The sequence below is a fragment of the Chrysemys picta genome, chromosome 22 (assembly GCF_011386835.1).
Source record: "Chrysemys picta bellii isolate R12L10 chromosome 22, ASM1138683v2, whole genome shotgun sequence".
In the NCBI taxonomy this organism is placed as follows: domain Eukaryota; kingdom Metazoa; phylum Chordata; order Testudines; family Emydidae; genus Chrysemys; species Chrysemys picta.
Window position 1 is genome coordinate 5,355,229 of NC_088812.1, and position 24,449 is coordinate 5,379,677.

At 45.8% G+C, this 24,449-nt stretch overlaps 1 protein-coding gene and 1 long non-coding RNA gene across 7 annotated transcripts in view; one reads left to right on the plus strand and one right to left on the minus strand.

Annotated features, from left to right (window-relative positions):
- Nucleotides 1–15,087, plus strand: part of LOC135977090 (uncharacterized) — a 31,272-nt gene extending 16,185 nt beyond the window's left edge. Inside the window, exon 3 of the long non-coding RNA XR_010594444.1 lies at nt 1,611–15,087. This is a non-coding gene — a long non-coding RNA (uncharacterized LOC135977090). The remainder of the gene's footprint in view (nt 1–1,610) is intronic.
- Nucleotides 15,088–15,642: 555 nt separating this feature from the next.
- The window catches only part of LOC101944732 (CD209 antigen-like protein C), a 30,503-nt gene continuing 21,696 nt past the window's right edge, over nt 15,643–24,449 (minus strand). For 5 of the 6 annotated variants that reach the window (XM_065576121.1, XM_065576120.1, XM_065576123.1 and 2 more), the window contains 5 exons: nt 23,717–23,767; nt 21,225–21,314; nt 19,951–20,064; nt 19,022–19,173; nt 15,643–17,473 (listed from right to left, as the gene is read on the minus strand). In XM_065576121.1, the coding sequence (XP_065432193.1) occupies nt 17,210–17,473; nt 19,022–19,173; nt 19,951–20,064; nt 21,225–21,314; nt 23,717–23,767 (671 nt within the window). In that variant the 3' untranslated portion in view covers nt 15,643–17,209. The remainder of the gene's footprint in view (nt 17,474–19,021; nt 19,174–19,950; nt 20,065–21,224; nt 21,315–23,716; nt 23,768–24,449) is intronic. The other variant, XM_065576128.1, reaches the window with a different exon arrangement.

Sequence of the window (24,449 nt, forward strand, 5' to 3'; positions counted from 1 at the left end):
CTTCCTGATTGACTGCAGACTATCTAGTAAAACTGCTTCGCTATACCTTAACCAATCATCAGAGGGGTAGCCGTGTTAGTCTGGATCTGTAAAAAGTGAGAAAGAGTTCCGTGGCACCTCATCCATGGTCAGATGCATCTGATGAAGTGGGTATTCACCCACGAAAGCTTATGCTCCAATACGTCTGTTAGTCTATAAGGTTCTACCGGACTCTCTCTCGCTTGTAACCAATCATTTTACTGAAATTTAACTAACCAATCCTAACACATTCTAACATGGTTATTTAACCAATTATATCCCACCACCTTAATTGGTTTGCACCCAACAAAATTAATTATACAGCAGACAGAAACAATCACAGAACCAGACAGATTATACAGACAAACAAAGGGAAATGGGGACTACAATGATAGAACAACAAAGAAATGAGGACTTGTGGCACCTTAGAGACTAACAAATTTATTAGAGCATAAGCTTTCATGGACTACAGCCCACTTCTTCGTATGCATCTGAAGGTGTCAAGGCTGAATCCCCACTCTGGCACTTCGAGTGAAGAAGGTGGGGGCCCGCAAGGATTTTAAAAATTAATACTGGCCACTTTGGGCTTGTATTATACCCCCAAGGTTACAGCTTTTCTCTGAACTTGGCTTGGTAAACTCTGCCACCACCCAGAGGCAAAAACAACAACAAAAAACAAAACAAAACAAAACACCCAAACCCTTGAACCCAGGAAGAGCACTTTGGAATTCCTCCCTGTGGGTACCCTCAAGCCCTTTCACTCCCCCTCCAGGGAAGAGCTGAGAACTAAAACAAAGGAAATCTGTTATCACCAGTTAATTAAACGATATATGCACAAACCTCTTAGGACACCAAAAATCCAGTCCTGTTCTTCAAAAAGGTATGTTTTATTCAAAACAAAAAGGAGGAAAATACATCTGGAACTTAGGCTTTTGCTAGATTTTAAAAGAGCAATTCCAAAAAACTAAGCACCCAAAATAGCTTTCTTGGGGTGCAGTTTAAAGGATACAAGCAAACAAAAGCTTCTGGGATTAGCACAGAGGAGATCCACAAGCCAAAATAAAGAAATAAACCTCATCGCATCTATCTAAACACTCAGGGTCCCAATGATTCCTTCTAGGTATGGAAGATAATTTTTCATACCTGGTTCAAGCCTTACACAGCATTCCTGTGTATAGCATTTCTGGTCCATGTCCCTGCAGCACAGAGAGAACAACAGACAACAAAGGGAAGGTTTTTTTTACCAATTTTAAAAAGTTCAGGTGCCCACTCCCCTCCCCCCTCCTTTTTTTTGTACCTATGCAAGGAGGCTTTTTAACCCTTTACAGGTAAAGCAAGCAGAGAACAGTTACCAAGAGGGATTTTACAGCTAACTGGCCGGCTGGGTGTCCATAAAAGGGTTCTTCCCCCCCCCCTCATTTATCACCCACTCCCCAAATCACAGATGGTGCTGGCCAGCCTGGTTCAGGTTGGGTCCACACCTGCTGGAATTTCTTCCTGGAGATTTAGGAAACAGAGCTAATAAGATACATGCACCTCTAATTTCACTAATAATTACAAGTAGAACTAAATGGTTCTTTTTATGTTTCAAGGTCTACAATGATTTAGAACATAGGCACCCTGACAGCAGGATTGTCTCGCTATGTAGACTCTCTCCTCAGGCTCTATGCTACCAGCACTTCTAGCTATCTTCGAGACACCACTGATTTCCTGAGGAAACTACAATCCATTGGTAGTCTCCCAGAAAACACCATCCTAGCCACTATGGATGTAGAAGCTCTCTACACCAACATTCCACACAAAGATGGACTACAAGCCGTCAGGAACAGTATCCCCGATAATGTCATGGCAAACCTGGTGGCTGAACTTTGTGACTTTGTCCTCACCCACAACTATTTCAGATTTGGGAACAATTTATACCTTCAAGTCAGCGGGACTGCTATGGGTATCTGCATGGCCCCACAGTATGCCAACATTTTTATGGTTGACTTAGAACAACACTTCCTCAGCTCTCATCCCCTAACACCCCTACTCTACTTGCACTACATTGATGACATGTTCATCATCTGGACCCATGGGAAGGAGGTCCTTGAAGAATTCCACCAGGATTTCAACAATTTCCACGCCACCATCAACCTCAGCCTGGAGCAGTCCACACAAGAGATCCACTTCCTAGACCCTACAGTGCAAATAAGCGATGGTCACATAAACACCACCCTATACCGGAAACCTACTGACCACTATACTTACCTACATGCCTCCAGCTTTCATCCAGACCACATCACACAATCCATTGTCTATAGCCAAGCTCTAAGATACAACCGCATTTGCTCCAATCCCTCAGACAGAGACAAACACCTACAGGATCTCTATCAAGCATTCTTAAAACTACAATACCCACCTGCTGAAGTGAAGTGAAGAAACAGATTGATAGAGCCAGAAGTCACCTACTACAGGACAGGCCCAACAAACAAAGTAACAGAACACCACTAGCTGTCAACTACAGCCCCCAACTAAAACCTCTCCAGTGCATCATCAGGGATCTACAACCTCTCCTGAAGGACGATCCCTCACTCTCACAGACCTTGGGAGACAGGCCAGTCCTCGCTTACAGACAGCCCTCCAACCTGAAGCAAATACTCACCAGCAACTACATAACACAACACTAACTCAGGAACCAAACCCTGCAACAAACCCCAGTGCCAACTCTGTCCACATATCTATGCGGACCTAGTCACATCAGCTACACCATCAGGGGCTCATTCACCTGCACATCTACCAATGTGATATATGCCATCATGTGCTAGAAATGCCCCACTGCCATGTACATTGGCCAAACCGGACAGTCTCTACGCAAAAGAATAAATGCACACAAATCTGACACCAGGAATTATAACATTCAAAAACCAGTAGGAGAACACTTCAATCTCCCTGGACACTGAATAACAGACTTAAAAGTGGCAATTCTTCAAAAAAAAAAAACCAAAAACAAACCTTCAAAACAGACTCTACCGAGAAACTACAGAACTGGAATTAATTTGGAAACTGGACACCATCAAATTAGGCCTGAATAAAGACTGGGAGTGGATGGGTCACTACAAAAACTAATTTTCCCCTGCTGATTCTTACACCTTCTTGTCAACTGTATGAAGTGGCCCACATTGAACTCATTAGCACTACAAAAGTGATTTTTTTCTCCCTTCTTGTTAACTGTTGAGAATAGCCCACTTCCAATTGAATTGCCTCCTTAGCACTGACCCCCAACTTGGTAAGGCAGCTCCCATCTTTTCATATGCTGTGTATTTATACCTTTCTACTGTATTTTCCACTCCATGCATCTGATGAAGTGGGTTTTAGCCCACAAAAGCTTATGCCCAAATAAATGTGTTAGTCTCTAAGGTGCCACAAGGACTCCTCGTTGTTTTTGCTGATACAGACTAACATGGCTACCCCTCTGAAACCTGTTAGAATGTAGGGACATTTTTACCCAGCTGATTCTGGGACACCTTCCCAGAAGAGTGCATTAGCCACTTTGTTAGAGGCTCCTGAAATGTGTTGTATTTCAAAAATCAAAGTCTTGAAGAGCTAAACTCCACCGAAGACGTTTTTTGTTAGTCTCTGACTGTGTGAAGCCACTTCAGCGCAGCATGGTCAGTCTGCAGGTGGAACCGCCGTCCCCAAATGTATGGGCGTAGCCTCTCCAGAGCGTACACAATGGCATAACATTCTTTTTCTGAGACTGACCAGGGGCTTTCCCTCTCAGAAAGTTTTTTGCTGAGACAGGATGGAATTGTTGATTTGGTTCTTCCTGCATTAAAACTGCTCCCACACCACGCTCAGACGCATCTGTGGTTACGATGAACGGTTGGTTGGAGTCTGGGGCCCTCAGTACAGGGTCAGACGTAAGGGTCACCTAAAGCTGGATAAAGGCTTTCTGACACTTCTCAGCCCACTGAACTGCACTTGGCTGATTTTTCCTTGTTAAGTCTTTCAGCGGGGTGGCGATTTGGCTGTAGTGTGGTACAAATCATCGGTAATAACCACGAAGCCCAAGAAGGATTGGACATGCTTCTTAGACTTAGGTACAGGCCAATTTTGGATAGCATTTACCTTAGCCTGTAGGGGGTTGATAGTACCTTCACCCACCTGGTGTCCAAGGTATGTTCCCCTGTTTAGGCCTATTTGACACTTTTTGGCCTTAATGGTTAATCCTGCCTCCCTTATGCACTGGAAAACAGATCGGAGATGTTCCAGCTGTTCTGCCCGAGAATCTGAGAATATAGCCACATCGTCTAGGTAGGTGACTGCAAATTCCCCAAATACAGCCAGAAGGTTACCTACCAGTCTCTGGAAGGTGGCGGGTGCATTTTGCAGTCCGAAAGGCAGCACATTAAATTCATACAACCCTACATGGGTGATGAAGGCTGACCTTTCCTTGGCGGGGTCATCTAGCGGTACTTGCCAGTACCTCTTAGTTAAGTCTAAGGTGGAGATGAACTGGGCACATCCCAGTTTTTCCAATAGCTCATCTGTGTGTGGCATTGGATAGTTCTCTGGGTGAGTTACAGCATTTAGCTTATGGTAGTCCACACAAAAGTGGATTTCCCTGTCTGGTTGGGAACCAGAACCACTGGAGAGGCCCGTGGACTCTCAGAGGGGAGGATTACACCCATCTGTAATATGTCCTTGATCTCCCTTTCTATTCCGGTTTTGGATGGAGGAGCTATCTGGTAGGGTTGGGCTCTAATTGGGCGAGCATCACTTGTGTCAATGGTGTGGTATACCCGTTCTGTCCCTCCTGGGTTGGCTGAAAACATTGTCACAAAGGTGATGCACAGCTCCTGGATTTGCTGTTACTGCTTATGCCCAAGGGTGATGGAAAGGCTCACTTCTTCTATGCCACCGTTGCTTTTTCCTTCATAGTAGACTTCAGGCCACTCAGGATCCTCTCTCTCCTGGGCTGTAAACTGGAGAACCTTGATTTCTCAGGAATAAAAGGGCTTTAGAGAAATAACAGGGTATACTTTAGGTTTTCGCAAAAAGAACAGGAGTACTTGTGGCACCTTAGAGACTAACAAATTTCGTGGGCTACAGCCCACTTCTTCGGATGTAGGATTTTTTCAAGCCAGGGTTAGAAGAAGTGAAGAAGGGGATGGAAATGTCAATCAATACTGCTGTGGTAATGAATAATCATTTTAAGGAGTGAGGTGTTAAAGCAAATACTTCTAACATATACAGCATATAAGCCCCCTCATATATCACATCTGATCATTTATCAGCCACATAGTAATCACAACATATATTCATTTATGTATATCCATACATTCATGTTATTTATAAAATTTAGATTTTTTTTTCTCATCAAAGCCCCAAGTGTGGACTAACAAATACCGGCAAAGGCACAAGCACAGACCCCACAACTCAGTCGAGGTCCCGGCACTAACATTTCCAGGCCCACCATAAGGGACTAAAAATAATTGGATAATAAAATTTGTCTATCAGTCATACGAGGGAATGTGCAGACTAAGGGACAGATGGGGAATGAGTGTATGGATGGTAAAATAAAGCAACCACATGTGGAAGCAGAGAAAAGAACTGACAGAAGGGAACTGCAATGCATGACAGTTCGTTAGCAAGAGTCAGGCTTCGTTAGCAAGAGTCGGGCTAACTGTAACCCTGATAACGCGAGATTTATAGAAGCGAGGACTGTGTAAGGCGGGTGAGAAAGAACTGGGTAATAAGTCATTATGACCTGGTATGTATAGATAAGGTGTAGAAGACCTTGTGTAGATAAGGTATAGAAAATATTGTATATTGGCAAGAGTCAAAACAATTGAGAAATGAGATATCAAGGAGACAAAATGCAGCTGTCCCTCACTATTTCTGTGAATGAAAGGTATAAATGCTTGCTGTAATTAGTTACCAGAGAGAGATCTGCTTAGCTTTCTCCTCTGCACAATTGTGAGAGTTAATAAAGCATCTGACTTGCTGTACCTAAACAAAAGAGTGAGAACTCAGTTTTTCTCCGACAATTTGGGGGCTCATCCGGGATGGCAACGCCCACTGAGGCACTGGCAGCTGCTACGGATCGTTCCCCTTCGAACCCCATGGCGCCACAATAGAGGTAAGAGACCTTTTGAAATCTCTATTGGGGTGTCGGAGGAGGACTGTCCGTGGGGCCGTCTGCCCCTGTTGGGCTCACGCCATCCAAACTTATTGACTGTGCAGCAAGGTCAGATGCAGAGCGGCGTAGTAGGGGAATTGTTTGCCGCCCCCTGTATGCATATGCGAGGTGCATAGGTATGCACCGGTGTTGAGGGGTTGTTACCGCCTCGAGTGATGCATCGAGGTACTTGGGAATAGTACATGGAATAAGGCCTTGGTGTGTGTGTGGTGTGTGTGTGTGTGCACAGTGTGAATTGAGTGTTACCGGAAGACGCCCAGAGTACTCTGCGAAGTCTTTTGGCTCGTGACCAGAACTACTCTAACGCAAGCCCGGTAACTAGAGGATCTTTTAGGGGATCCAACCCACGGTAGGTTGACTCGGCCTGGCATCGTCCGGCGAGGAGGCTACCTGGGTCTAGGAGTGTGTGAACCCATCTTCCCTCCCCTTTTCCTCTCTGTGTGAGCCACTGACAGTCTGATCATCTCACTGGATGCAACAGAGTAAGCGGCGCTGTCTCTCTGAGATTAGCCGACGCTCTTTGCTGAAGGGAGGTGTACGAGGGTCATGGCTATCCTCGTTAGTCTCTCCTGTGTGAATACCCTGTAGGGAGATCCTTAGTTTATAAGCCGCTAGCGCGGACAGGGCATCCTTCCCCCTTTGAGTGTGTGATTGGAAAATGGGTGGGGGACAGTCTAAGCAATCCCTTTCACCCCCTAAGGGTACCCCAGCTTATTTCATGTACGTACATTATGGTCCGACAACCTGCAGGTATTTAGATCATTGGAATCTTTACACGCGTGCAAATCCATCTAAACAATGCCCACTAGAAGGTACCTTCGATTTAGATAAACTTAAATATCTCAGAGAAACCCTGGCTTCCCCAAAAGCCTCTGATACGCAGTGGGAGCAATTTGTCTGTTGGTGGGAGGAAGCAACAAAGAGACTCCACGAGTCTCGGGTGCGGAGTCTAAAGGACTCCCAGGAAAAATTAAAAGCCCAAGTACAACATTTACAGCTTAAATGTAAGGCATCCGGCTGTCTTCCCCCTAGAGTGATTCCTTCTGCTCCTCTGTATCCTCTTCCCCCTCGAGCAATTCCTTCTGCTCCCCTTTATCCCCAATTAGTTAGGGCTGAGAGTGAGGAGGAAACTGCTGAGGACATTGTAGATTTCTTCAGTAACGTTCAGCAGCAGCAGCCCGGGCTGCCTCCTCCCCCTGCACTGCCCGGGTCTGCTAACGAATCTCACCCAGCAGTGCCAGCTTCACCACCGCACGTATCAGCTGCACACATTGTTCTTTCTTCTCCTAGGAGAGAATCCTCCTCTTCACCACAAAGGGGTGATTCTGATCTTCCCAGTAGCTCCCCTGACTCTGGTCCTTCCGAGGAGGCTACCCTTTACTTTACTAGAAGCCTAGCCCAGACACTCCAGGATCCTTTAAGAGAACTGCCCAGGACTGCAGGACAGTTGGTTACAGTGCATGCCCCGTGGTCACCAGGAGAGCTGAGAACCTTGGTGAAGGAATTTCCTAATGTTAGGGAGGAGCCAGAAAAATTTAGAGACGAGCTCCGGATGGTGGTTCAGTGTTATAATCCATCTTGGGCAGACATTAATCAACTCTTGCGGATGGTTATGCCAGCCGAAGTTCGACAACAGCTTACCAGACAGGCAGCTTGGCCAGGGGCCGACCCTGGAATTGACCGTGATTTAAGAGAGGCTAGGGACCGTCTCTTAAATTCTATTACGGAAGTCTGCCCTAAGAAGACAGATTGGACAAAGATTACCTACTGTAAACAGAATAAAGGAGAGTCCCCTGCTGATTATCTGGATAGACTCACTAAGGTTTTTGAACAATATTCGGGAATCACTCAGCCAGCTGAAAATGCCAGAGAGGCAGTAGGGGCTGCTTTCGTTCAGGGACTCTTACCAAAGATTCAGCAGCAGTTAAGAACTATCTGTATTGGCTGGCAAACGAAACCCCTTTCTGAACTGGTGACAGTCGCCAATCATTGTGCAGCTTGCCTAGAGCAGAAGAAAGAGAATACTGAAACAAAACGTTTGGCCTTGCAGTTAAAAACTTATCAAAACCAGGGCCGTGGGGGAATGAAAGGAGGACGAGGACGAGGTCGTGGGCGAGGAAGAGGGAAAGGTCCCTCGGATCCTGCCCAGTCCAGGTACACTGCATGCTACATTTGTGGCCAAGAGGGATACTGGAAAAATGCGTGCCCAGCCCGATTATCTCAGAACCCTCCACCTCCTTTCCCAAATCCTGAAGCGTCTACTTTTACCCCACAAACTACCTCTTACTAGGACAGCCTGAGGGAACGTAACTGCATCATGAATCCTTTAATTCCCATTAATCAAGAAGGTCCCTATGTAAATTGTGAAATTGCAGGACAATCTGTTACTTGTCTTGTGGATACTGGAGCTAGTAGATCTGCTTTAAGATCCGTGGAGTTTCCCTCTGTTCCTTTGACAACTTTGTCTGTAAATGCCGCGGGCCTTTCAAATCAACCTGTTTCGCATCCTGTCACAAAACCCCTTGCGGTTTCACTAGGGCCCCTGGCTAACAAGCATGCCTTCTTGCTCAGCCCCTCCTCTCCTGTGAATCTGCTGGGAAGGGATCTTTTGTGTAAATTAGGTTGTACTATCTATTGCACACCAGATGGCGTATTCTTACAGGTTCCTGATGAGAATACCAATCTAGTGTTGGCTACACTCCACATAGAGGAGCCAGCTAAATTACCAACAACTCGTAGCCCTGACCTTGTGCATTTGTTATCACAAGTTCCTCCTCATCTCTGGTCTCCGCACGCCGATGAAGTGGGACAGATTCGGACAGCCGAACCGGTTAAGATTTTTGTTGATCCTTCTAAAGCTTTGCCAAGGGTTCCCCAATACCCTCTGCGTCCTGAGGCAGAGGAAGGGATAGCCCCAGTAATGGAGTCTTTATTACAGCAGGGTATTAGTGTTGCCACCACCAGTTCTTGTAATACTCCTATCTTTCCTGTAAAGAAACCAGGAAAGAACACCTATCGGTTTGTTCAAGATCTCCGCGCGATTAATGCTGTTGTTTTACTTTCTTTCCCCGTGGTTCCAAATCCAGCTACAATTCTTTCTTGTATTCCACCTTCAGCTACTCACTTTACTGTTGTGGATCTTTGTTCAGCTTTCTTTTCTATCCCCATACACCCTGAGAGTCCATATCTGTTTGCCTTTACCTATAAAGGACGCCAGTACACCTGGACCCGGTTACCCCAAGGGTCTACTGAGTCCCCATCCTTGTTTTCCCAGATTCTGAAGAAGGATCTGGACGATGTGGTTTTTCCAGGTAAATCAGTGCTTATACAGTATGGGGATGATCTCTTGCTGGCATCCCTTTCTTTTGAATCTTGTAAAGCTGATACTTTGATTCTTTTGACTGCTTTAGCTGCTAAGGGTCACATGGCATCCCAGGAAAAACTACAGCTGTGTCAGCCCAGGGTTCATTACCTTGGTCATGATATTTCCCCTGGCACTTGTCATTTATCAGATTCTCGGATTTCAGCTATTCTTAATATGCCTAGGCCTGGTACTGTTTCTCAAATGCGTACTTTTCTTGCCATGACTGGGTACTGCTGACAGTGGATTTTAGGCTATGCAACAATGATTAAACCCTTACAGGAGCTGACTAAGTCAGGTACCCCTGAGCCTCTTCCTTGGTCTCCAGAGACTGAACGAGCTTTTGTTGCTATTAAGCAAAGTCTGTCCAGTGAACCGGCCCTGGGACTTCCTGATTATGCTAAACCCTTCACTCTTGTCTGTCATGAGCGTAACGGGTTTGCTTTGGCTGTATTAACGCAAAAGCACGGAGACAAACACCGTCCCATTGCTTATTACAGTACTGCCCTAGACGCTGTGGCAGCTGGATTTCCCCCTTGCCTGCGTGCTGTGGCTGCAGCGGCCCTTGCTGTTCAGGTATCTGAATCTATTGTCTTAGGATCTCCTTTGATTGTTGCTGTTCCTCATGCTGTGGCTGCTCTCTTGTTAAAATCTAAGACACAGCATCTATCCACGTCTCGTCTTACAAAATATGAGCTTGTCTTGTTGTCTTCATCTCATATTACTTTGGCTCGTTGCCCTGTTCTAAATCCTGCCTCCTTGTTGCCTGGGCCAGAGGACGGAGACCCACATGACTGTGTGTCTGTGACATCGGTTCTCTCCCGTCCAAGAGATGATTTGCTAGATGTGCCTTTGCAAAATCCTGATCTTATTTACTTTGTGGATGGTTCGTGCTTGCGAGATTCTAAGGGTCAATTGGTGGCTGGTTATGCTGTGTGTTCTGCCTATGCTGTTATTGAAAGTGCTTTTCTTCCTTCTGTGTTTTCTGCTCAAGTGGCCGAACTTGTGGCTTTAACTCGAGCCTGCATTCTAGCTCAGGATCAAGCAGTTACAATTTATACAGACTCTCGTTATGCTTTTGGAGTGGGACATGATTGTGGTTTGCTCTGGAAGCATAGAGGTTTCCTTACATCCACTGGTTCTCCTATTAAGAACAGTCTGTATGTCTCTGCTCTTTTAGATGCCCTTGCATTGCCCAAAGCTATCGCTGTTGTTAAAGGCACAGCTCACCAGACCCCTCATGATGAAGTTACCCGTGGAAATGCTTTGGCAGACTCTGCAGCCAAAGCCGCGGCCCTTTCTGCACCTCAGGGTGAATATACTTGTGCTTTGATTGAGCAGCCTCCACTAGCCTCCCTTGAGGATCTGGCCAAGATCCAGGAAGCGGCACCAGCAGCTGAGAACCGTTTTTGGAGTGCTAATGGCTGTATTCTACACCCTGACCATCTTTGGCGTGCCCCAGCTGGTCGCCTGGTTGCCCCGAAGATGCTAATGCCCTATCTTGCTTGTGTATACCACGGAATGGCTCACGTGAGCAAAGGGGGGATGGTTGCTGCGGTGAACCGAGATTGGTGTGCGTTCGGTTTCCCAGTCATTGCACATCACTACTGTCAACAAGGTGTGATTTGTCAGCAGCATAACATTGGGAAAGCTGTTCAAGTTAGGCAGGGAGCCCCCTCTCCCCCTTGGGGACCTTTTGTAAATATTCAGATTGATTTTATTCAACTGTCTAAATGTTGTGGTGATGAATATGTATTGGTTTTAGTGGATGTATTTTCAAATTGGGTTGAAGCTTTTCCTTGCAGGAAAGCAGATGCCAGGACTGTTGTGAAACTTCTGCTTAAAGATTTTGTACCCTGATTTGGCATCCCTGTGAGTCTCAACAGTGACCGTGGAACTCATTTTACTGGACAGATTGTAAAGGAGTTATGTGCAGCTTTGTAGATCCAACACAACCTTCCCTGCCCCCACCGTCCGCAGTCTGCCAGGGCAGTGGAACGCCAGAATGGAATTCTGGAAAATAAACTGGCCAAGATTTGTGCTGAAACAAACTTAAAGTGGCCCGACGCCCTTCCGCTGGCACTAATGAGTATGAGAGCCACTCCCAATCGAAAGACTGGACTCAGCCCTCATGAGATTTTGACAGGGTGCCCGATGTGACTACCAACTGCGCCCCCACTGACCCTAGCTCAGATGGACATTCATTTAATGGATGACACAAGGCTTAAGTATTGTCAGGCACTAATGAAATGTGTTAAGTCTTTTTATACACAGGTGAAAGACGCACTACCCAAGGATCCTATGCAGCCCTGCCACTCACTGGAACCAGGAGACTGGGTCTACATAAAGGTCCATCAGCGAAAGACTGCCCTGGCTCCACGCTGGAAGGGCCCTTTCCAAGTCCTGTTAACCACCAACACCGCTGTGAAGGGCCAAGGACTGCCCACCTGGACCCATGCTTCGCACTGCAAAAAGACCCCTCCACCTGGAGAGGATTCTTCAGCTGATGATCAGCCTATTTCTCCTGCTAGCTCTGCTGTGCCTCCTGGACAGCAGGGAAGGAGGACAAGGTGAAGTGTTAGTAACCTCTCCCTTGTCCACTGACGGATCTACAATGCCTTTGAATTCTTTTACAGGAATCGTACCAGTACAGGGTGAAGTGCTAGTAACCTCTCCCCTGCACTATGGTGAATCACAACTGCTTTTGAAGAAGAAAAGAAGAAACACTCGCTCTGCTGAAACCACCAAAGTCCAGAAATTCCTGACTACAAAAGACATTAAGAACTGGCCCTGGTGGAAGAAACGGAACATTGTTTATTGGCAAGGAGGGAACTGTGGGGACCGTTCCTGGGAATGCGGGGTCCAGTGGTGGGGTGGATTTTTTCCAGGATCAGGGCTTTGTGCTTATGTATAGGTACCTTCAGGATGCACTGCCCTCCCTAATTGGCTTTCAGATGATGAATATCAAAAACGCCTTGCCACTACAAAGACTACACCCACCACTAGTCCCTTGACCCTTGCCACCACCACTGTAACTTATCCAGATACAAATAGTACTATACATTCCAATGAAACTCATTGGCCAAGGCTTTCACATCTCAGTGATTTACTGAAATTTTGTTCAGAGAAATTATTCTTTAAAGTTCAGGATAATGTATATGAGCAAACAATTGAATGGAAAACAAATGGATCAGTAGAAATAAAAGTACATGATATCACTACTAGTGAACCCCAAGAATTAATAACTGCAATTGATGGGTTCTATAGTGAAGTAGATATGATGGTTGTTCCTGGAATTTATACTGTGTTAAATAAGAAAGGCCCTTATTGTTATTTGGTCACCCAACTAGTGAATAATCAAACAAATACCCAAAGAGTTTGTTCTGCCACTGGAAATTTTACCTGCATAGAAATTATTCCGGTGACTAATAATGTGACTTGTACCTTATTGCAATACACTCCCTCTTATACCATTAATGTTAATGCCTCCCGGAAATACATAAAGGTATTTGACCAACAGATGTGGTATAGTACTACACCAAAGAGAGATGTAGTAGGATATTGGTGGACTGTGATTAACACTACACTAGGGACGGCTAAATTTTCTTTGCCCTTCTCCAGTTTCCAGATTACCTCTACATACCCAAACTGCTCACAGGGGGCTGCCATTAGATTAGCACAACAGAGGGCCTGGGTTATTTCCTCTAGAAAGAAGAGAGACTTGACCGGATCCCTGTGGGATGGGGCCAATAGTGCAGCAGCAGTTTGGAATATTTTTAAGAACCAGGAACATGATGAGAAATTGGGCCAACTAGAGAAGGCCATTGGCCTTGTTTCTGGAGCACAACTAACCCAGGTACAGGCTGGAGTTGGTGAGTTACATGTTATTTCCACCCTTAGTTCTATGACCCAGAAGTTGCTGACGGAGATGGTATTGAATATCACTGAGGCTGGGAAGGCATTGCAGTGGGATCTAGCATGTTCAGAAATTCAGGATTTCCTGAATGACCAGCTAATGGCCATTCGGAATGATCTAGAGCATCAGGCTTGGCCCACTGCCCTTACAGACACGTCAGGAGTACCATCTGATCTGTGGCCATGGAGACATACTTGGAAACTTTCTGGGTGGAAGTGTGGACGCTCTCAGTGCTCCTTCCAAGCATATGGACCGGTTCAGGGGGTGTGGGCTCCCACATACCGTATCCTGCCGGGTCCATGGGGAGGATGCATGTGGGATTGGGTAATTCACCGAGACATCTGGGAAATTAGACCACCTGGTATGCCCAATCGATTTTTAGTCAGTGCTCCTGGGATTACATCTGACATTTGGATGGGGTTAGGGAGTCAATGGACATTTTGGCCGTTACAACCCCCACAGCTTCAGTGTATACGTAAACTGAAGCCAGGAGAAGTTGTCACTGTTTATGACTACGTTTGCTGGGAGGGTAGGGGACAAGGAACTACCCTGACAGGACACTTACACACAGCTATCATTAGCTTGAAAAAGTATGTTATTGACACCATATCGCAAGACATACATTTTAATCTCACTACCACTGCAGGCAATCATATCATTTACTGGCCTGCAGATAGAGTTTTCCAAGTAGCCCTTAGGTTCCAGATACCCTTTAATTGGACTAGTTTAGTACCTGATAGATTTCAGAATTTGTTTTCATTGTTACCAGAGATTCAGGAAATCTCTGAAGTACAAGGGCAAATTCACATGCTTCAAAATATATATCAAGTTGAAAAGTATGCCTTTCAGACAGCTTATAGAGTATCCACTTTATGTACTAAGTATGATGTATTGTGTTATATGACTACGACTATACAACAACCCCATCATAGTATTGCTATGGGAATGTTATTGCTTGTATTGCTATTAGTTAGCTTAGGATTATGTTATTGTTGTTGTAAGAGACGTAATAATAGTAATACCTTTCATGTTCATGCTAATCATGCATTGTCATTACATCCAATCAGAACCCCTAAGATTGAAGCATCTGATGTAGAGTCTGAAGTCCAGGACTTAATGCAAATAGAGATTTGAGAATGTTTGTTGTACTAGTAGTACAAAAGGGGGGGTTGTGGAAGCAGAGAAAAGAACTGACAGAAGGGAACTGCAATGCATGACAGTTCGTTAGCAAGAGTCAGGCTTCGTTAGCAAGAGTCAGACTAACTGTAACCCTGATAACCCTGATAACCCGAGATTTATAGAAGCGAGGACCGTGTAAGGCGGGTGAGAAAGAACTGTGTAAGAAGTCATTATGACCTGGTATGTATAGATAAGGTGTAGAAGACCTTGTGTAGATAAGGTATAGAAAATATTGTATGTTGGCAAGAGTCAAAACAATTTAGAAATGAGATATCAAGGAGACAAAATGCAGCTGTCCCTCACTATTTCTGTGAATGAAAGGTATAAATGCTTGCTGTAATTAGTTACCAGAGAGAGATCTGCTTAGCTCTCTCCTCTGCACAATTGTGAGCGTTAATAAAGCATCTGACTTGCTGTACCTAAACAAAAGAGTGAGAACTCAGTTTTTCTCCAACACACATAATAATGTTTAGACCACTAGGTTATCTTTAGTCCATGCATTATGATTTCCCGGGATGATGGGTAAACATCCTCCCCATAAAAAGACAAAAACTGGGGGAAGGTAATAAGATGAGGTCCTGAAACATAAGTCCTTGTAGCAGAGGCCTGGTACGAGGCCTAAGGCCTGAGGTAAAATAATGGTCAAGACTTTGCTGATATAAAACAAAGTTAAGCTGTGAGCCAGAGACAGGAACAGCTCACAGAATCTGGCATGAAGTGGGCTGATGCTGTACAAACACGCATACCTAAAAGGTACTGGGCACAAGTGATGTAAAGATGTGCCAGGATGGTACCAGAAAACTCCAGTATGGATCAGACGGTCCAATGCCAGTCAGCTTCTCCACCTCTGCTTTCCATGATCCTGTCCCATAGCTCCACTGGCTGCAATAGCCGCCCAGCGTGTAGAGCAGTGATACTCGGACCTCGGTGGCTCAGGAGTCAAATTAGCCATCACCGTTACGCAAAAAAACCACAGTAGGTGAATTCATTGACTATAGTACTATTCATATTGAAACAGTGTGATGGGAAATATTTAGTTTCATATCTATATATAGTATTCTCACAACAAATAAGTTAGTAGCTTAGTGCAAGTTGATAACTCAATGGGTTAATAACATAGTAAAAGCATCCAGATTGGTTAATAACTTAGATCTGCTAATAATTAAATCACAGTGTTTTAATAGCGCGTGCTGCAAAGAACTGCAGGAGACACATTGAAGAGCTTCTTGCAGGTCGCGAGTGGCAGTCTGAGAATCACTGATTTAGACAGATGAGCTGCTAAGCTGTCCCACGAGGGGCAGGCTGTGTGACACCCCCCCCCCACCCCCGTCCCTGTTGTGGATTCAGGGACTCAGCTAGCACTGCCGTTCACAGATCCAGTGCTCCGTCACGGAGCAGATGGCATCGTTCCACTTCCCGTCAAAGCGGAGGCTGCCACAGTCCTCCCCTTGCTGCCCAACATCGTTGGGTTCTCCGGGTCCCCAGAACCTGAAAAACAAACCGAAGCCCCTTGGAATTAGAGGTGGGTATGGACGTTCTAAAAGGGAGGTGGGGGAACCAATAACTTTGGATGGAAGGACCCTGGTGGATGCCAGCTGCTTCACACAGCTCTAGCTGCCTTTCAATGTCACCATCCAAACAGCAGGGGTTGGCAGGCCAGGTGGTGCAGTAGGTGGGTAAGAGGAAGATGGGTGGATGGAAGAAGGCAGAGGATGGGTGGCTGCTCATCACAGCACAGAGGGCAGTCAGGGCACAAAGAGACCTATGCTTGACTGTGCCTGCACTGCAGAAACATGGTTTGAATGGCTGTGCTCTTAGAGCAACTCCCACTGGTGGGTGCTGTGTATCCCAGCACCCCTGCAAATGCTCCACTTGCTCCTGGCTTCCATAGGCTGCCCCTGCTGGCAATCATCTCCCATCACATTCCCAGTGCGGCTGTGGGTCTTAGTAACAGAACAGAGTCCACATGAGTACAGTGTCTCTGGTTCGAAAACTTCCTCCATGCAGGTGGTGTGAAATGAGCCAGCTCCTAGGGGACAGGTCTCCAGTGCCCGTTGGCGGCGGTGATGTGACTGGTCTGATAGTTTTAGCAGAGAGAGTCAAGGTGGGCATGGACTGATCTGCCTACTCACTCCTTGAGGTAGTAACTAGAGGTCAGGACCATGGCAGGTTGGTGCTAGCCACTGAATAGGGGGAAGCTGGCCCAGCCACTGCTCAAGCCAGAGCTGTTCTCAGTTTGGACGACATCAGTTTCCAGTGCATTTTACAGGTGAGGAAACTGAGGCACAGAGCAGGAAGAGATGTGCCTCACAGTCGGCCAGCAGAGCACACTCATGGGACTACAACCCAGGAGTGCTGCCTCCTTGCCCAGTGGACAGGGCCATGTTGCTGTTCTCCCCAGCCCCGTTCCTTAGCAGGACATTCAGAATGCCCCATGGTCAAGCAGCTTTCTGCTCCCCAGGAACATCCCAGGATCTGCCCCGGCTCTGTGCTGACCCTGGATGACATTAGCATGGAGGCAGTAGCAGACTCATAACCTTCTTTACGTGGCTTAACAAATAAAGGGGATCAGAGACCCCTCTAGTATCAATTGCATTGGTATCAATGCTCCATCTGGCTCTTTAGCAGGACAGCAGATAAAGCAGAAACAGCTGATTGTAAGGGACAGTTCTCTCTCCAAAGAGGCCAAACAAAGAGGGACTTGCCTGACAGACAGGGGGCTGCCGTCCAGCCAGCGCCACTCCCCTTCCTTCGCTGAGTCGCTGAGGCCCAGCCAGTACACATGGGGATGAGTGATGTGGTTTGACAAAAACGTCTATGTGGGAAAACAGGTGAAGGAGACAATCGTGATCCCAAGCAGAAGTTAAGGGGGGAGATGAGGGGGTTTCATGGGGCCCGTGTTTTGTGGCCAGCAGAGTCTGTCGCTGTACATTGTCACTCCTCCCCCTGTTTTTCCAAACCTTGACATTAAGTCTGGCCACCCTACATTTCCCAAGATGCACCAGGCATTCCATTGGATGCTTCACTTTCTCTCTTCAAGAGGAGTGACCATTGTGCATCATGGGAGATGTAGTCTGACCTCTAAAGAATGGGGGCCTGAGGCATCCAAACTACAGCTCCCATGAGGCACTGCAGCAGCATTTCCAAATTGAAATGTTTCGATTTTCAATCCAATAATTGCAATATATAAATGTTTGCCCCCCAAAATGAAATTTTCCACAGGAAAAAAAAAAAGTCATTTTCTGACCACTGGTATTTCATCTCTGCCCTTTGTCCTGCAAATTTCCCCTTTAGAATAGGAGTGAACACTGGCCTGTTTGGGGCAGGGACTTTCTTTTTGTAACGTGTGTACAGCACCTAGATAAAACAGGGCTCTGATTGGTACTTCTACGTGCTACCACAGTGCAAATAAGTGATAATAATAAGGCTGAATATTACACGGCTGTTCCCTGAGGGCTGCAGATAATTTTCAATCCTTCTACAGCTGCTGAAGGTCTGCCTCTGGGGACTGTGAAATCCATGGCCATAGGTCTCCTCCAGGCAGGGGGACCAAGGAATCATCTTACAGTCCCTGTTAAGTCCCATTCTGCACCCTGGTTACTGGGGGAGCCTTAAATCCAGAACTGAAGACGGGATAGCGAAATACACACGCTATGAGCTGTAGTGCACGTGAGTCAGATTTAGGTTCTGGTGACTCCAGATTCACACCAGTACCTTGCCCACCTCTGCACTACATGGGCATCCTCCCAGCACCAACTAGTCTCCCAAAGTCCTGTTCCCAGCAGGCACCGGGCTCAATGTAAAACTTAAAGTGGAGTCTCCCTCAGGGCAGGATTCCTTCTGCAAAGTCCCAAAGAGGAATCAGGAGTGGGGTCTTCCACAGGATATCAGAAGGCCTTTCCTAGTGTAGAAGTGACCTCCTGTGGAAAGCATTTTACCTCTGGGTCAGCAGCTGAAATCCTGCCTAGGTCAGTAGCAATCAAATATAATTTTTAGGATCCCCATGAAACTCTGTGATTTGGATTCACACGGGATTAGAACCGCCCCCAACACACACATGAATTTTGATTCCCATCAAACCATCCACATCTGACTCTGAGATTTCTGTTCACAAAGCTCACGCAACATTTTTCAAATGACTGTAAGTATCCAGGTCCCCTCAATGTCCCTTGAACAGCAAGCTACACCCAAAGATATTGCTAAATTCCCAGAGAACTTGGGACAGACTGTGATCTTAGGTTCGCTGGGGTAACTCTAGAGTAACTCCAGATTCACCCTGGTGTAACAGCACAGAATCTGGCCCCTTGAGCTTAATTCCTCCATTCTGCATGATACACAATAGGAATCTGAGTGGCTGGCTTACCTGTTCCTCTTCGGTGTTAACGATAACCAGGCCAGACCCTTCATTGGTACAGAACTGCTTAGCATCCTGCCAGGATTTAGCTGATGTTGAAAAGAAGTAGCAACTTTTCTCAAAACGCTGCCAGCCGGGTGGACATATCATGCAGGTGAATTCTGTGAGAAGTCAAAATTTTGGGACAAGCCTGGATTAGAGAGTGAAAATGCAGTCCAAGTGCTCCCAAGCAGTTAAAGAAATTCTAGCCTTTATTCAGTATTTGGACTTATTAATAAATTTCACGAAGAAATTTCCCCGCACCCTCCTGAAAAGTTTGCTAAATAGATTGTTGCAAATATTCATCCATTTAATATTCATTCATAGATTTATATTCATCCTCTGTGGAGTTGCCACAGCTCCCCCCCCAAAAAATTTCACAGCCTGCAAAGAACGACATAGCATGTCTTCAATACGGCTGACATGCTTAGAAAGAGAATTTGCAAGCTGATGTACCACAGCACCATCTGGTGGCTTCTGCTATACAGTATTGTATCCATCTCATGTTAGGCTTCATTATGTATTTAGCCAACTAGGGCCAAGATTATCAGCTGGGTCTGTTTCCATTAGATGGGGGGCAGCTATTAGGGAATGGCCTATGGGTCCCTGAGTCTCTGGCTGGTTCTACACCAACTCTGGTGCCCAAGGCATAGAACCAATGAGAGAATTGGGGCCAGACAGGAGGGTGGCATTGGAGACATCTGTGGTGGCTCTACAGCCACTGGGGACTCCCAGCTGGAGAGATGTGGTCAGTTTAAGTGCAGAGGGAGCTGCACAGGCCATAGGCCTATTGGGATCATGGCAGTCGAATGTGTTGTTCCCTGTTGGCTTTCACTGACTCTAGGCTTTTGAGGTTAATGCTGTCACAGGCGTCACAGCCCTGCCCGGTGCCTCTTTACCTTTGAGGTTCTGTAATTCGGCCTGCACCCTGCTCAAGACCTCCTGGAGTCTGTCACGGTCCCTTCTCACCTCAGCCAGCTCCTTCGACATACTGTGCGTTAGGTTCCTTATCTCTGTCAGGGCAGGCAGGGGGTAGAAAAATGCCAACGGAATCAACAGGTTGATATTTCTGGCCTGGCTCAGACTTTCCTTCACAGCAGCTGGAAATTTCTATGTGTCCATCCATTCGCAAACACACTCTCTGTCTGCATTCACAGCCTTCGACCTATCCATTCTCGGATACTGGAGTTGACTATTGTATTACCTAAGCACCTCTGCTAGCCTTGGTTCGTTGATTTTCCTTCAAGCCAACTGTTTAATTCAGTGAGGGAATTTTTACTTCAATAGGCTCACAATCACATAGCCCACACTCCAGTTCTGCATCACGGGGCTCTTCTATGGAGGTCTAATTCCACAGTCACGGCACTGACACCAGCAGAACGAAGATGAGAATCCAGCTCATGTTTGCATTGGATGGGCCTCATACCAGAAAGGCTGAGCATTCCCAAATTCCTTCTGCAGGCCATTGAAGCTAAGAGCTCTCAGCAGCGCTGAGTGGACTAGAGCCCCCACCCAACCACCCCCTATACCCGGCCCCCACTCCCATGTATCTACCGGGTACTGAGACCACGATTCAGCAATGCGCCTATACACAAAGCTGTTTTCATTTGCAGACTCCTGAACTTTAGAATGGAGGTGCAGACCCCTTTGGAAATTTTAGATATCATCGGTGTACCCCACCCGGGTCCACTGCTCTGAGCACGTGTCATCCCACACAGTCATCAGGAGCATAGAGTTGTTTGACAGCTGCTATCGTGGGTAACAACTTGGGGATTGAACTGGGGCCCTCCAGGGCTAACAGCAAGAACTACTTCAGCATGAGAGAAAGCTGTTGAACCATCTCCGAGAGCAGCACAGAGGCGTTACCTGTCACACTGCTCACCAATGGGTTACACATGCCTAAGTGCCTTTGCTGGATCAGGGTCTGAGATCTCCTGCAGCATGAACTGGGCTCAGGATAAAACCTGGGGAGGCCCATGGGAGCAGGATGGAGCGGATCCCAAACTAAAACGGGATTATCCATGTAGGGCTCCCTGCTCCATACTTCCCCTTTCTTATCCTCCTTCTCGCCTTCCATTTCAGCTTGCCCTCCTCAGGGGAAGATCAGACCTGGGAGTCCCTGTACAAGGAAGTAGCAGTGATCAGGTAAAGGAAGGAAAAGAATGTTTCTCACCTATGGCATCCTGGAGATGTGATGGGTCTTTCACGTGATCTGCTTGGATCTCCTCGATCCCCAGCCTAACCCCAGCCAGCTCCTTGGACACTGCAGACAACAGGGGACAGAAAAGAACTGCTGTACATGGGCGCCTCAAAGGGAGAGACCCCACCCGTGGGCAACCCCCATGATTTTATTGCACGTCTTGTGACATTTGATATGTTTCTTCAAGCCTCAGCTCCTGGATTTATGCAGTTAGGAGAGAGGCTCAGCTTTCATTAAAAAATTATTAATTTCTACCCTTCGTGGGAGCAGAGAACAGTTTAATAATGTGACCCAAGCATGACCCTAAAGGCTCAGAAATAAGAACACAAATAAATCAAGCCCAACATTTATTATATTTTTAAAAATCTGCCAAATGAAGTGTAAAAATGTAATAAGAAAAGCCAAAAATGAGTTTGAAGAACAGCTAGCCAAAAACTCCAAAGGTAATAACAAAATGTTTTTTAAGTACATCAGAAGCAGGAAGCCTGCTAAACAACCAGTGGGGCCCCTTGATGATCGAGATACAAAAGGAGCACTTAAAGACGATAAAGTCATTGCGGAGAAACTAAATGGATTCTTTGCTTCAGTCTTCAAGGATGAGGATGTTAGGGAGATTCCCAAACCTGAGCTGTCCCTTGTAGGTGACAAATCTGAGGAATTGTCACAGATTGAAGTGTCACACGAGCAGGTTTTGGAATTAATTGATAAATTTAACAGTAACAAGTCACCAGGACCAGATGGCATTCACCCAAGAGTTCTGAAAGAACTCAAATGTGAAATTGCAGAACTATTAACTATGGTTTGTAACCTGTCCTTTAAATCGGCTTCTATACGCAATGACTGGAAGATAGCTAATGTAACACCAATATTTAAAAAGTGGCTGTAGAGGTGATCCCAGCAATTACAGACTGGTAAGTCTAACCTCAGTACCGGGCAAATTAGTTGAAACAATAATAAAGAATAAAATTGTCAAACACATGGAAGAACATAACTTTTGCCCAACAAGTTAACATGGTTTCTGTAAAGGGAAATCTTGTCTTACTAATCTATTAGAGTTCTTTGAAGGGGTCAACAAATATGTGGACAAAGGGGGATCCAGTGGACATAGTGTACTTAGATTTCCAGAAAGCCTTTGACAAGGTCCCTCACCAAAGGCTCTTACGTAACTTAAGTTGTCATGGGATAAGAGGGAAGATCCTCTCATGGATTGAGAACTGGTTAAAAGACAGGGAACACAGGGCAGGAATAAATGGTACATTTTCAGAATGGAGAGGGGTAACTAGTGGTGTTCCCCAAGGGTCAGTCCTAGGACCAATCCTATTCAACTTATTCATAAATGATCTGGAGAAAGCAGTAAACAGTGAGGTGGCAAAGTCTGCAGATGATACTAAACTGCTCAAGATAGTTAAGACCAAAGCAGACTGTGAAGAACTTCAAAAAGATCTAAAAAAAACTAAGTGATTGGGCAACAAAATAACAAATGAAATTTAATGTGGATAAATGTAAAGTTATGCACACTGGAAAAACAACACCAACTATACATACAATATGTTGGGGGCTAATTTAGCTACAACTAATCAGGAAAGAAATCTTGGAATCATCCTGGATAGTTCTCTGAAGATGTCCACGCAGTGTGCAGTGGCAGTCAAAAAAGCAAACTGGATGTTAGGAATCATTAAAAAAAGGGATCCATTGTATGCCCACATCTTGAATACTGCATACAGACGTGGTCTCCTCATCTCAAAACAGATATACTGGCATTAGAAAAAGTTCAGAAAAGGGCAACTAAAATGATTAGGGATTTGGAACGGGTCCCATATGAGGAGAGATTAAAGAGGCTAGGACTTTTCAGGTTGGAAAAGAGGAGACTAAGGGGGATATGATAGAGGTATCTAAAATCATGAGTGGTGTAGAGAAAGTAAATAAGGAAAAGTTATTTACTTGTTCCAATAATACAAGAACTAGGGGCCACCAAATGAAATTAATTGGCAGCAAGTTTTAAATAAATAAAAGGAAGTTCTTCTTCACACAGCGCATAGTTAACCTGTGGAACTCCTTGCCTGAGGAGGTTGTGAAGCCTAGGACTCAAACAGGGTTTAAAAGAAAACTAGGCAAATTCATGGAGGTTAAGTCCATTCATGGCTATTAGCCAGGATGGGTAAGGAATGATGTCCCTAGCCTCTGTTTGTCAGAGTGTGGAGATGGATGGCAGGAGAGAGATCACTTGATCATTACCTGTTAAGTTCACTCCCTCTGGGGCACCTGGCATTGTCCACTGTCAGTAGACAGGATACTGGGCTGGATGGACCTTTGGTCTGACCCAGTACGGCCTTTCTTATGTTTTTATGTTCTTATGAGTTTTAAGCCACTCTCATGGTCTTGACTCATGATTTTTGAATGCTGGGGTTGGCAACACAAGGGAACTGTTTATGCCCAACCTCTTGAGGAACATCAGCAGAACATACCATTAAGAAGTCGACTGTTAAACACGTTGAATTCTTTGGACATCTTCAACTCTAAAAGAAAGATGAGAGAATGTGGAGTTTCCATTTAAAACAACAACACAGAACCTCATGCTGCCCCACCCACACGTTCCACCCCTGAGGAGCACTGGATAAGGACCATTCATCCAGGAGTGTGTGAAATTTATGGAGCAAGGGCAGTCGTTGGCAAGGATGTAGCTATTCTAGCTATTAATGATTTATATTACAGTGCTTCCTAGAGGCCCCAACTAAGATTATGGCCCCTATGTGCCAGGTGATGCACAAACGGAACTGAGATTGGGTACCATTGCTCTGAGCACTGTGTAGACACAGAAAAAGAGACGGTTACAATACAAATAGACAAGAAACATTACCCATTTCACAGATAGTGAAACTGAAGCACAGAGAAATGAAGTGACTCTTCCAAGGCCACACACGGAGTCAGCAGCAAAACTGGGACCTGAAGCCAGATCTTGTGAGTTCCAGCCCATGCTTTAGCCACAATAGCAGACAACCTGTACTGAGCTGGGTCTCAGACCTCCTTTTGGAGCAGCAGGGTCTGAGCACTAACCCACTGTTACTGTGATTGTTCTCGGTGCCCAGGACGTGCTGCACAGAGACACCCATGCAGTCCAGGTGGGTGCAGGCTCATTACAGCGTTTGGAGTCCCAGGGGCAAATTAGCAAATTCACACCAGTGTTTATTAAGACAGAAT